Genomic DNA, 13,394 nt, shown 5'->3' with positions numbered 1-13,394 from the left:
TTCCAACAATTCATAGTGCAGATCCCTTAATTTTCCCATTGTCAAAATACCTTTATGAGTAGGTGCATTGTCCTGATGAAAGATGACTTTTTTTCTTCTGCAAACCAGGTCTTTTCTCACAAATGTTTTCATCTAGACTGGTTAAAAGATCAGAATAATATTGCCTGGTTATTGTTTTACCCTTTTCAAGATAATTAATAAACAAAATGCCTTTAGCATCCCAAAACATCGATGCCATGGCCTTTCTTGCTGATGGAACCAACTTTGCTGCTGAACAATTGGCTTCTGTCCACTGTTTTGATTCTGGTGTGTAATGGTGAATCCAAGTCTCATCCATAGTAATAAATTGATGCACAAAATCTGTTTTATTCTTGTTAAAATGCTCCAAGCACTGTTCAGAGATTCATGTGAGTGTGATTTTGATCTGCTGTGAGCAAGTGCAGCACCCATCTTGCGCAAAGCTTTTTCATTTGCAATTCTTCTTGCAAAATATATCCCACACATTCTTTTGAAATGCCTATAATCTCAGCAATTTCACTCACTTTGACTCACTGATTATCCAATACCATATCATGCACTTGATCAATGATTTCTGGTGTTACACTTTTTGGATGTCCTTCACTTGGATCATCTTCAAGGCTGGTACAGCCACGTTTAAACTCAGCAACCAATTTCTTAATTGTCGAAAATGAAGGAGAAGAGTAGTGCCCATAAACTTTTATGAACTTTGAATGAATTTCTTTTGCCGTTAACCCTTCTTTTACAAAGAATTTTAAAGCCGCACAATACTCAATTTTATCCATTTCAAAGATACAGACAGCACTTTTGCTTCAGACAGCTGTATATAACAAACTACTTGATAGAATGACTTGCAGTTTCACATGGATGCTTATGACAGATGTACCAACTTAGAAAAAAAAAATCTTGCTGATAGTGTTGCCATCTATGGTCGAGGCCGAGAACATTTCAGACCACCCTCATAATACATACTTATAGTATGTGTGTGTGTGTATATATATATATATATATATTTATTTATTTATTTATTTACGTGATTCCCAGCCACAAAGGTTTTTGTTAATCCTATAGTACATTTGTACCATGGCTGGATTGAGGAATTTTAGTTTTTCATATTTTGTTTTGTACAAAGTTCAAAAACCCTACTCTGTAGATGAAAAAAAGAAGAACTTTTTCAAGCCTTAGTAAGCAGTGCTATGAAATTCATCTCCCACCTAAAGACAATCATAAAAATCCATGCCCACAGCATGATTCAGACCCACAGCTCTTTTGGTTGGAGAGTGGATGTGTTAACCACTTGGCCAATCAGGGCCACTTTCTAATATATATATAATACATCATATATGAGATATGTGACTTATTCTATGTGCCCATGAAAAACTGTAAACCTATACTCCAATAGTACCATGGGTATTAATGATACTGGGAAGGATTTGATAAGCGACATACAGCTATTTGTTGATATGATTCAATGATAGGGTAATCAAGAATGTTGCTGATATGTAGTACTTGCAGCATGATTTGAATAGGTAGGCTGGAATTGTGGGCATGGGAAAATGGATATCAGTTCAATGTCAGTAAATATAAAGGCATTCACTTCGATGTGATTAGATATCCAATATCATATTATACTGGTGTGATTATGCTAGAAGACGCTGATGAAGCTAGGGATCTTGAGGTGTTAGTAGATAGGAAGTTGAAGTTCAGGTGCCATGTGGCAAAGATTGCAAATACAACTCAAAAGATAACTGCAATGCTGAAATAAACATTCACATGTAAAGATAAGGATGTCATTTTGCCTCTTTACAAGCCCTTGATAAGACCTTACTTGGACTCTTGTGTGCAGGTCTGGTCTCCATTGCGATTCTGATATATTGGAGAAAGAGAGAGAGAGTGAAAGCAGAATGTTAAAAATGATATCAGGATTGTGGAATACTGATTATGAAGACAGATTGAGAATTTGTAGACTTCAGACACTATCAAACAGGAGAAAGAGGGGTGATATGATTGAGACTTACGAGCTTCTGAAAGGGTCATATAGGATTTCAATTTATGGAGAGTGGGGAAAGGGGGCATCCTTGGAAGCTAAGAATGAATGCTGCTAAAAAGGGGGGGGGCTAGATTTTTCTCTCATAAGGTGGTGTGTGATTGGAATGGATTGCCAGTGGATGTTGTGAGTGCAGGTAGTGTGAATGAATTCAAGAATGATAGCTGGTGTGTGTGTAGTATAACAATTATTAATATATGTGTAGCATATAATAATAATAATAATTACTGTAGGGCTGAGGATTTTTTTTTTTTTTTGTTAACTTCATATGTTATTTGCATTTTTATTTGTTATTTATTTTATTTTACATAAGCCTCTAAGCAGGCAGGTGTCTCATGTTTTATAATAAAATTCATCTCATACCTGCAGTTCTGACTATGACAGAATTCAAACCTGCCGCCTGTTTGTTACAGAACGGATACAATAAAATTTGGGATAGTAACACATCATGAAATTCGTGATATGTACTCTTGGCCGTTGTACAGGATATCATGATAGTAAGTTTATGTTATTATCAACGTCTGTCAACAATTAATATGTCATCTGCAGGGATTCTAATATCATCAGATCGTACATTTTGCTCTTCTGAGGCACTTCTTAATAAATCAATCCACATGGATCTTTGTCTTCCTCTGGGTCAGTTTTCTTTCATCCTTGCAAAAAAAAAAATTTTGCTTTGCTAACTAGTCTTGTTATTTATTTTATTTTACATAAGCCTGTGATAAACAGGCAGTTGTCTCATGCTGCATCCACATAGATCTTAGTCCCATTTGTCTTATGTACTCTATCACCTTATTCCTGAATTCTAACATTATTGGTTTTCTTCCTTATATCCTCATTTTTAATATGATACCATTGATGTCATCTGTTCACTACCCAAATTTTTCTCAGAACTGTCATATCATATCTCTTGTTTCTATTTTTCATCATATCTTTTATTTCTAACCCAATTTTCAAATCCATCATCATCATCATCATCATCAAATTCCTGCCATGTACCCTCAAGGGGTGTACAGGATATGATAGTACTACATGAAAAAATTACATCATTACTAACTTCCTATCTACAGTTTTCCTCCAAATCAGTCTGTTACTTGTCAAGACTCCAACATTATCAGATATTATATTTCTATCGTGTAAGGCACTTTGTACCGTATCAATCCACCTATATCTTGGTCTTCCTCTGGGTCATTTTCCTGCCAACCTATCAGAGAACACTTGTTTTGCTAATCTTTTCTCTCCCATTCTATTTAAGTGACTATACTACCTGAGATTAGCTCTGCTAACGCATTCCTGGATGCTGACAATGTCAAGTTCTTTCATAATATCCTCGTTTTTAATATGATATTGCCATTAATGCCATCTCTTCATGTCTCTAATCTTTCTCAGGACTCTCATATCTGCGGTCTCTAGTCTTTGGTCAAGTGTTTTACTTCTGACCTAGCTCTCAGATCCATAAGTTAAAACTGGTTTGAACACTGTCTTGTATACAGCTAATTTAGTGTTCCGACTAATTTCTCTCTTATTCCATATGAATTTATTCAATTGACTTCCCACCATACCAGCTTTGCTGATTCAGTTGTCTATTTCCATATTTAATTTACCATCTTCATTAAAAATCGTGCCTAAGTAGCTGAAATGCTTTACTTGTTCCACAGGTTCTCTGTTCACAACACAGTTGACATTTTCAATGATTCTGCCTATTTTCATTGTCTTTGTCTTTTTATTGCTGACCTTCATACCATATCTATTACAACAGCTATTCAATTTAGTCAGAGAATCTTTCAGACTTGTAGCGGATTTATTTAGAAGTATAACATCATCCACATAAAGCAAAGAGCTGACATTAACATCTCCAATTTTGATATCATGTTTTAATACCACTTTCCTTCATAATATGATCCATATAGATAATGAATAACAGAGGAGATAATCTACATCCTTGTCTCACACCAGATTTACATTAAACCATCTTCCTGTACTTCCTTCAATTCTAACTGCTGACTTACAACTCAAATAAAGACTAAGTATTGCTTGATATAATGCCCCATTAATACCATATAACTGCAGCGTATTGAATAGCTTCTCTCCTGGCACCTTGTCATATGCCTTTTACAAATCGACAAAACTTAAATACAGATCTTTGTTATATTCCCATGCTTTCTCGACTATTTGTCGTAAAGTGAAGATCTGATCCTGACAGCCTCTATTTGGCCTGAATCCAGCTTGATCTTCACCAAGCTTTTCTTCCACAATTCTTCTCAACCGTTTCTCAAGTATACTTGCATAGATCTTGCCAGAAACACTCAGTAGGGAAATACCTCTGTAATTTTCACATTCAGTTTTATTTCACTTTTTATATATGGGTACTATGAGAGCTCTACTCCAATCATGAGGAATTCATCCTTCTGTCCAGGCTTTCTGAATTATGCAGTGCAGCCACTGTAAGATTCTTATACCACCATACTTCAGCATTTCTGGTCGAATATCATCTACTCCTGCTGCCTTTCCACATTTCAAGCCTTTGATGGCTTTTTCTACTTCAATTATGGATATGTATTCCTGACTGCATGCCTGGTCAGTGCTTTTTACCAATGTGCTGTCATCACTGCTCGTTTCATTTAGCATTTTTCAAAGTAATTACTCCATACTTCAAGGATATCTTTTTCTCCTGTTTTCATGTCACCTTTATCATCTCTAATTCCTTTTACAGCACTCTTTCCTCCATTCCTAAGCTTCTTCAACAACCTCCAGAATATTTTGCCACCATCTTGATATTGATTTTCTATATTCTTGCCAAAGATCTCCCATGACTTTTGTTTAGCTAGTTTTACACAGTGTTTAGCATTCTTGCATTTGTCTCTATATTTTCTAAGAGCACAAGGTGACTTATTTGACAGGAACTTTTGATATGCTTTCTTCTTTTCCTTCACTGCCTCTTTAACTTCCTGTGTCCACCAGGGAGTTCTGATTTTTTTTTATCCTTGCAGACAACCTCACCACATGCCTCTCTGGAAGAATCAATCAATGTTTTCTTCAGAGTTTGCCACTGAATCTCCAAGGTTTGATTCCTGTTCTCAAACTCTTTCATTTTTTCTTCAATAATCTTTGTGTATTTTAGTCTACAGTTCACATCTGAGAGCTGCTCAACTTTTGTTTGCTTTAAAACTTTCTTACATGTTATTCTTTTCAATATTAAATTCAATTTTATCCTGCTCAAGACTAAATAGTGATCACTTCCAATTTCAAATCCTCTGTACACTCTGGTGTCCTGCACCAGGGAGAAAACATCGCTATCAACAATAACATAGTCAATAAGACTTTTCTTATTCCTTGCCTCTTCTCTCCATGTGAATTTGTGCACATTGTTATGTTGGAACATGGTGTTAGTAATAACCAGTCCATGTCCTGAGCAGAAATCCAACAGATATTTGTCATTATTATTAGCTTTGCTCTTTTCTCCAAATTTTCCCAAAATATATTTGTATGTCTCACAATCATTTCCTACTCTGCTATTTAGATCCCCAATAAGGACCAACTTTTCCTTTTTCATTGTGTCAGTTGCTTTTTCTAAAGCGTCAAAAAATTCCTCCACTTCTACCTTAGTAGAACCTTCTGTGGGACCATAGGCACAAATAAGTCTCATTGTCCAGTTCCCCATTCTCATATTTGCCCACATTACTCTACTTGAGACTGACTGCCATTCAAGAAGATTAACCTCGTATTTTGTGTTGAATACTATGGCTACTCCTTCTTTTCCTTCATTGTCATTGCCTGAATGTAACATTTTGTAATTATTGCACAGAAAGATCTCACCAGTTTTGGTCTTTTTTTTGTTTCAGTCACTCCTATTATGTCGATCTGGTACTTATCTAATTCCTCAGCTAGCTCCATTTCTTTGCCATTCAGGCTTCTTACGTTGATAGTACCAATCTTTAATTCTGCTGATGTTGAGTTGGGGTTTGTTTTCAGATTTGTTCCAGTAGCTGACTTTTCGCTGTTTGCCCTGGTTCCCTGGCGAAAACAACGGGGGCCTTGTTTAACTGGGCGACGCCCCAGCCGGCATGAAATTTTGTCATGTTGTACCATCATTTTTTATTTTGGTTTAACCGATAAGAATACAATTTGGTCGGCTAAATCCTAAATTGCCAGCCCATCCTCGTTCGTTCAGTATCCAAGTAGATACCCAACAGGGTGCACCACGAGAAGGTGAAGATTGGACATTAGGTCAGAAGCTCTGGTCGGTTCTCCGCATTCCTTTAAAGGCTATGTGGAGGTCTCCTCTCAGTTATACAGCTTTGACCCAATTTTCAAATCCATAAGATGAAATTGGTTTGAACACTGTGCATACAGCCAGTATGTTATTTTGACTTATTTCTCCTTATTCTATATCAATTTTTGCTACCACCATTATGCGATGGCACTATCTCACCCTCCCTCCACTCTTTGGTCACCTTTCCCATGGCCACACTTTCATTGAAAAGCCAGGTCAACAGAGCTGTCAGTTCTTTAGCACATTCTCTCAAAACCCGTGGCAAAATTCCTTCCAGTCCCATTGCTTTATTGACATCCAGAATACTTAGTATTTGACATACACTCTCTTCTTGCACTTCTAAACCTTGAACTTTCCCTATTTCACTAGTATTAAAACTTACTTTTCCAGGATGATATACCCCAATAAAGTGTTCATTGAATCATTCCACTATGTCCTTTGCATTAATCACTCTATTCCCATTTTTATCTAACAGTGTCATTCTTCCACAATCATTTCTCTTCCTACTGGTCACATAATGAAAGAATTCCTTAGGATATTCTTAATCTCAAGGCCACTCTCTTCTCATATTCCAATATTGCTTTCCTTACCATACTAGTTACTCTCCTGTCCGAATCTTATATTCTTCAATCATCTGCTCTCCACCTCTCTCCTTAATCCTCTTTTCTTCCAGTTCAGTTTTCTCATGGCATATTCAAGAGCTGTAGCAAATAATTTTGGTGAGATAATCTCCCTATGTGACTCTAATTTTCAATTTTCTTTCTTCTCCATTTAAATTTACTACCGCTGAACCTTTCTCATATATATGGGTTAACATATTAATACAGATATCATCTATTCATACATGTTTTAAACCTGCTATCATTTTACATAAGTCTGATGTGAATCAAAGGCTTTTTTTATAATTTATAAAACTCAGAAATTGGTATATTATATTCTTTTGTTTTTTCCGTTACTTATTTAGACTGTTAAATGATCTAAAGTTGAGAAAGTTGTTCTGAAACTTGCTTGTTCTTTTGGTTGATGGAATTTAATTTATTGTTTATTCTGGCATCTATAATTTTTGTAAAAAAGCTTTCCATGTATGCTTGTATAAAATCCTATCTGGAACGCTTAGTAAAGAAATTCCTCAGTAATTCTCATATTCAATTTTATGTAAACTATGAGAACTCTACTCTAATCAGCTGGAATTCAACTCTTTGCTCAAGCCATCTGAATTATGCAGTGTAGCCACTACAAAATTTCTATAGTTCTAAAATCTTGCTAAATGTTATATGCAGTTTTATTTAATTTTTAAATTGATTTTATGCACTCACTTTGCTTTTGAGTGATTTCAGTTCCAGATATGGTTTTCAACATGAATATATGTACACAATATGTTATTAGCAATGCAGTTTCACAAATCATCTGCTACCAAATATGAGCTGGCTTATTTGATTAGAAATAGCTGTTAACTGGCAATCATCCAGAATTTTGAATTTTTTTCACTTCAGAGAATATCACTGATAATCAAAATATTAGTTCAGTAACAAGTTAATAACAACAGTCTCATCTGCAAATATGATGCTGTATATTTAAATGAGGATATATGTTTTGCTATGGAGAGGAGAGAGAGAGATTAGTGTAATGAAAGGAAAAGAACAGATGAAAAGTAACAGTCCAATGTTTGTATTTTTGCATTACAAAAACTGAGAATGTTTTCCCTTTCAGTATTGAAAAAAAAAATTTGAAACATTTTTCCCACCTTTACCTCTTTGGGTCATATCTTGAATAACATTAATTTATACAAACATCAGAGAGAGAGAGAGAGAGAGAGAAATCATGCACCCTCACATGTATCCTTCATGTATGCATTAATGAAGAGCATTCTTATTGCAGATTTCAGGGAATTTTATGTGTTATTTCATGTTCTCTATAGCATTCCTTCAACACCCACAAAAATGTCTCCTGGAAATAGAGCTCACTCTGTGTGGGTGAAACCATCTTCTCCTGCTTCTAATAAAACTGGAAATAAAAAGAATCGAGATAGTGGAACACTTACACTACGTAGAAGTTCAGGAAGTTCAGTTAGTTCTCATCCTGAAAATCAATCACAATCACAGTGGTATGACATACTACCACCAAATAAGTCAGAAGGACCTGTTATTGAACTTAATGAACAGGTATGAACTTTTGGCTATTTTTTATATAGTAGTTATAATTTCTGATTTCTAGTATATACTGATGTTGAGGATATTGTTTTACTCATACAATATTGCTTGTGCTGCTTTTATAATATAATAATGTTGCCTTATTTTTTACTTCAATTTAACTCTCACTGTTGTTGCTGCTGGAGGTTCAAGCCAACGAATATCAATATTTATGAACAAGAAGTGTTCAGAAAATAACACTACAAAAAAACCAATGAACTTCTTGAAAAAACAGAAACATCAAATGTATTTTTTGACAGTGAATTCTTATATCACTTTAAAATATTAAAATATTCCTATCACACGTTGTTTTTGAATAATATGCAATTAATATATATGTATATTGTGATAAAATTGGTTAGAGCTTGCATTCAGAAATGGGTTCGCAGTGAATCTCTACTTTGCAATGAATAGCATGGGTTTACTAAGGGGGGAAGATCATGTTTTAGCAACTTGCTCACATTCTATAATAATGTTACCATTGAACTAGACAAGTGGAATGGATACACCATGATACTTTTGAATTTTGCTAAGGCTTTTGACAGAATACAGCATGGAAGACTGTTGCATAAATTGGAGAATATGGGTTTGGATTATAAAATATTAGCATGGTTAAGAGGTTGCTGACTGACAGATATCAAAAAGTGGTATACAGTGGATGTGAGTCTGCAGTGGAACCACATTATAGGACCTCCGCAGGTTTGTGTAAGCCAGACTTAGTGATTAAAAGAGATGATGACGTTTGGGTAGTTGATGCCCAGGTAGTGGGAACAGGGCACCCACTAGCCTATAGCCATAATAATAAAGTAAATTATTATAAAAATAACCAAGATCTAGTTAGTAAGATACAGGAGGAGCATGGGGCAACTCCAAGGTTTACCAGTGCCACCGTCTCTTTACATGGCGTATGGAGTGCAGATAGTTATAAGAACTTAAAACGGCTTGGGCTTACGCAGAAGGATATAAAAGTTCTTTCCTTGAGGGCCCTACAAGGCACACTGGTGGCATGGCATTGCCACCAGAGAATGACTACAATGATAACTAGAACAGGCATGGGGTAAAACACTTGTAAAGGCTTAGGCCTATATCAAGTCTGGACAAGATGTCTGGACGTGATGCAAGGGTAGTACTGCCCATAACCAGTACAAAGATTAAAAAAAAAATAACTAGTGGTTTACCACAAAGATCATTCCTTGGTCTACTGTTATTCAATCTGTACATTAATGATATATTGGGAAGGATTTAACAAGCAACAACCAGCTATTTGCTGATAATGCAAAGATAGGTAGGGTAATCAGGAATGCTGGTGATATGCATTACTTGCAGAATGATTTGAATAGGCTGGAATTGTGGGAATGGGAAAATGGTTATCAGTTCAATATCAGTAAATGTAAAGTTATGCACTTTGGTGTGATTAGATATCCAATGCCATCAGGGGCGAATGCTGGTCTTGAAATTCACGCTTGCTCTTGTTATCATTCAGGGAGTGAGATTGACGTATGATTAGCGGAATAATGAATTACTGACCATTTAAAATTATATATTTAGAAATTTATGTACATTTAATCATACAAATACAACATTTATTTTACAAATGATATTATTCTATCTTTTTCAATTTAGCTACTTCAATACAAATTCTATCCTATGGTGTTGTATCGTCCTTCCTGTCTCTTGATCTGCCATCTTGCTTTAACGTTGTTCTTATTAAGGTTAATTAATTGTATATTGATTACTAATCCAGATATAGAGAAATTTCTATTATACTGCACCACCCTATATTCAGATTAGTCTATGCAAAATAGTGGAATCAAATATTAATTAACTTCAGCAGCCTAATTTTCATATATTGGCCGAATTTGACATCAACATTTAAGGTTTCCACTAGGTCCGATAATTTTATGAACGGTGCAGTGGAAAAGAATCAGGCTAACAATAAATTGAAATCAATAAAACAAAACATTTAATTCAAGATTATATAATACATACCTAAGCATACTTTGGATACAAGATAATGCAAAATTAACTCTGTTTAACAACTCATAACATTCACTCAACTCTTGGTATTAAACACTGAGCTTCAAAATCTAATTTCTCCCAAATAGGCAAAGATAGTTCTAAAGTTCATTACCACTGAAATTCACAGCAAATATTTAAACAATTGTATTCTTTATCTATCCCTTAGTTAGAAATCACATAGTTCAGTCTAGAGATAGCTATCACTTTAAGGGGGGAAGACTATTAATCTTCTAGCTTTGGCTAATTTCAGCATAAACACCACAGTTAATGTTAGGATTTAACAGAAGAAGATAACTCTTATAGCTTCACTCTAAAATGCTATAAAGTACAACTGTTCTTACCAGAATAAATCTTTGCACATATTATTCACTGAGGCACACTTAAAAATTTAGTTAATTATCACACTGGAGCTACACATTTCAAAAGCAACCTTCTTTAAACTAACTTAATCTTTAATTTCAGCAATCACATATGCAGACACACTTGCACTAGAAAATGCACTTATTCCTCACATACTACTTTGCAATAAAATCAGCTTTCCACTAATCTTCCTTGAAAGCTCTGGAATACAACATTAACTTCAGAATTCCATATCAATATTCTGAGTTGTCAATTTACATTTCGATCCTTCGTAATCTGATTACAGCACTTAATTCTTTGTACTACAGCCTCTTACTTAACTCCGTGCTGCTAATAAATTATTTTCTCATCTCTATTGTACTGTTCTCAGTTCCGTTACTGTGCTGAGTGTTCCAATTGTATACTCAGTCCCTAGTTCCATAGTTCTAGTGCTATGACTGACTGCCGACCTACTCTTCTGTTGTGTCCTTGTTTTTTCTCGCTTTCCGTTTATATCCCTTCACTCCTTTTTCCCGCCAAAACTTGTTCTTATCCTCTAGCTTATATCAATTCCATCTCACGTCCATAATTCACGTGTTACCATGCTTGCGCTTTCTACTTTTAATTCCGTCTCTATGATAACAATTAGAGCAGTACATAAGCATAAGCATTACATAACATTTTACCTTTACATACAGAAACTAAATAAAAGGATATTTTTCAGTTCAAATAATATATAATTAAATATGATGAACATAAATTCTTCTACTATTAATATAGGAATTAAAAAAATAATCTGAATGTTATTTTTATATAGAGTCCTTTCCATTATTAATACATATCCTAGATTAATTAATTAAATAAAAAAAACTCAAAGGTAATTATATGAATAACAGTGTATAACAAGAGATTTACATATCCTAGATTAATTAATTAAATAAAAAAAACTCAAAGGTAATTATATGAATAATAGTGTATAACAAGAGATTTACATAAAATAATATTTACAAATGTAGCCTTTGCCATGGTGGATTTTGTTGGATTCTGAAGGGAGTATTAATAATTTTAATTTCTCTTCATTCTGAATCCAACAATGGTTCTTCTTTATGAATTGGTCAATAACATCATCATAAAAAGTTGGTTGTAACTTAATTTTCCCAAGTAACATGCACACTTGTAAAGGCTGGCTGAAGCTCACTGGCTAGAGCTACGTTGACTGCGTATGGCCTGTGTTTAAGCAACAGAACGAGACGACGTGAAATGGCTATGTGCAAGCATGAAATCACAGTGCTGCTGCAAGGACCTGGAAGCTTCTACAACTGAGCAAGCCACAGTAGCTTTGGCTAGACGAGCAAGCATCGGCCTTCGAACACAAAGCTCAATTAGTGTTAATAGATAGGAAGTTGAAGTTTAGGAGCCAGGTGGCAAAGATTGCAAATACAACTCGAAAGATGATTGCAGTGCTGAAACAAACTTTCAAATGTAAAGAAAAGAATGTCATTTGACCTCTTTACAAGGCCTTGATAAGACCTTACTTGGACTATTGTGTGTAGGTCTGGTCTCTTGTTTCCATTGTGATTCTGATACGGTAGAGAGAGTGCAAAGGAGAATGTTAAAAATGATACCAGCATTGTGGAATACTGATTATAAAGACAGATTGAGAATTTATATACTGCAGATACTAAAACAGTAGAAAGAGGGATGATATGATTGAGATATACAAACTTCTGAAAGGATCATACAGGATTTTAGTTGATGGAGTTTTTCATTTTATGGAGAGTGGGGAAAGGACAAGAGGATGGAAGCTGAGAATGAATGCCACTAAGGTGGTGAGGGCTAGAATAGTGCATGATTGGAATGGATTGCCATTGGATGTTGTGTGTTGTAAGCAGTGTGAATGAATTCAAGAATGAGTATGATAGCTTGTGTGTGTAGTATGTGGCCTCCCTCGATAAGTGCCTGACTCCCTGGAGGGCTCTCTTAATAATAATAATAATAATAATAATATATATTATGACTCACAGGAGCTGCTAGTTTGAATCCCATCAGGTGATTTTTGTGATTTTCCTGCTAACCAGTTACCATATGTACTGCTGTGACTTGTGTGCTGGAGTAGTATGAGTTTATTATTATTATTATTATTATTACGTGACACCTCCAAGGAGTCCAAAGATTTATTGAGAGAGAGCGCCTACTCTACAACTCTCCGTCTCCACCACTCACCAACTACAAGAACTGCAACTACCATCATCATCATCTAAATCAATGCCATCTACTGCCCACCTCTACTAGTATTTTCACAGACAATCATAAACATCTATGCCTAGAGCCAGCGGAAGCGGGCATGCGGGCGCTGCTATGAAGGGGGTAACGCCGCCGCCGGGGCACGGTTCATAAGTTCATTTTTAAGAAACAAAATTTTTATCATAAAAACAAAAAAATTCTTAAAATTATCAATATTAAAATAAATAAGGCCGGATACACCGAATAAAAATTTTTAAAAATTGTA

The 13,394-nt window shown here is 35.1% G+C and overlaps 1 protein-coding gene across 2 annotated transcripts in view; it reads left to right on the top strand.

The window, feature by feature from the left end:
- The window catches only part of mbc (dedicator of cytokinesis protein myoblast city), a 643,249-nt gene that overhangs the window by 556,984 nt on the left and 72,871 nt on the right, over positions 1-13,394 (top strand). For both annotated transcript variants that reach the window (XM_090391142.1, XM_090391141.1), the window contains exon 38: positions 8,257-8,500. In XM_090391142.1, coding sequence (XP_090247268.1) covers positions 8,257-8,500 — 244 coding nt within the window. The remainder of the gene's footprint in view (positions 1-8,256; positions 8,501-13,394) is intronic.

The sequence above is a fragment of the Typopeltis vanoorti genome, chromosome 4 (genome assembly GCF_054136105.1).
Source record: "Typopeltis vanoorti isolate ZY-2024b chromosome 4, IOZ_Tvanoo_1.0, whole genome shotgun sequence".
Taxonomy (NCBI): domain Eukaryota; kingdom Metazoa; phylum Arthropoda; class Arachnida; order Uropygi; family Thelyphonidae; genus Typopeltis; species Typopeltis vanoorti.
This window is presented reverse-complemented; position numbering and strand designations above follow the sequence as displayed.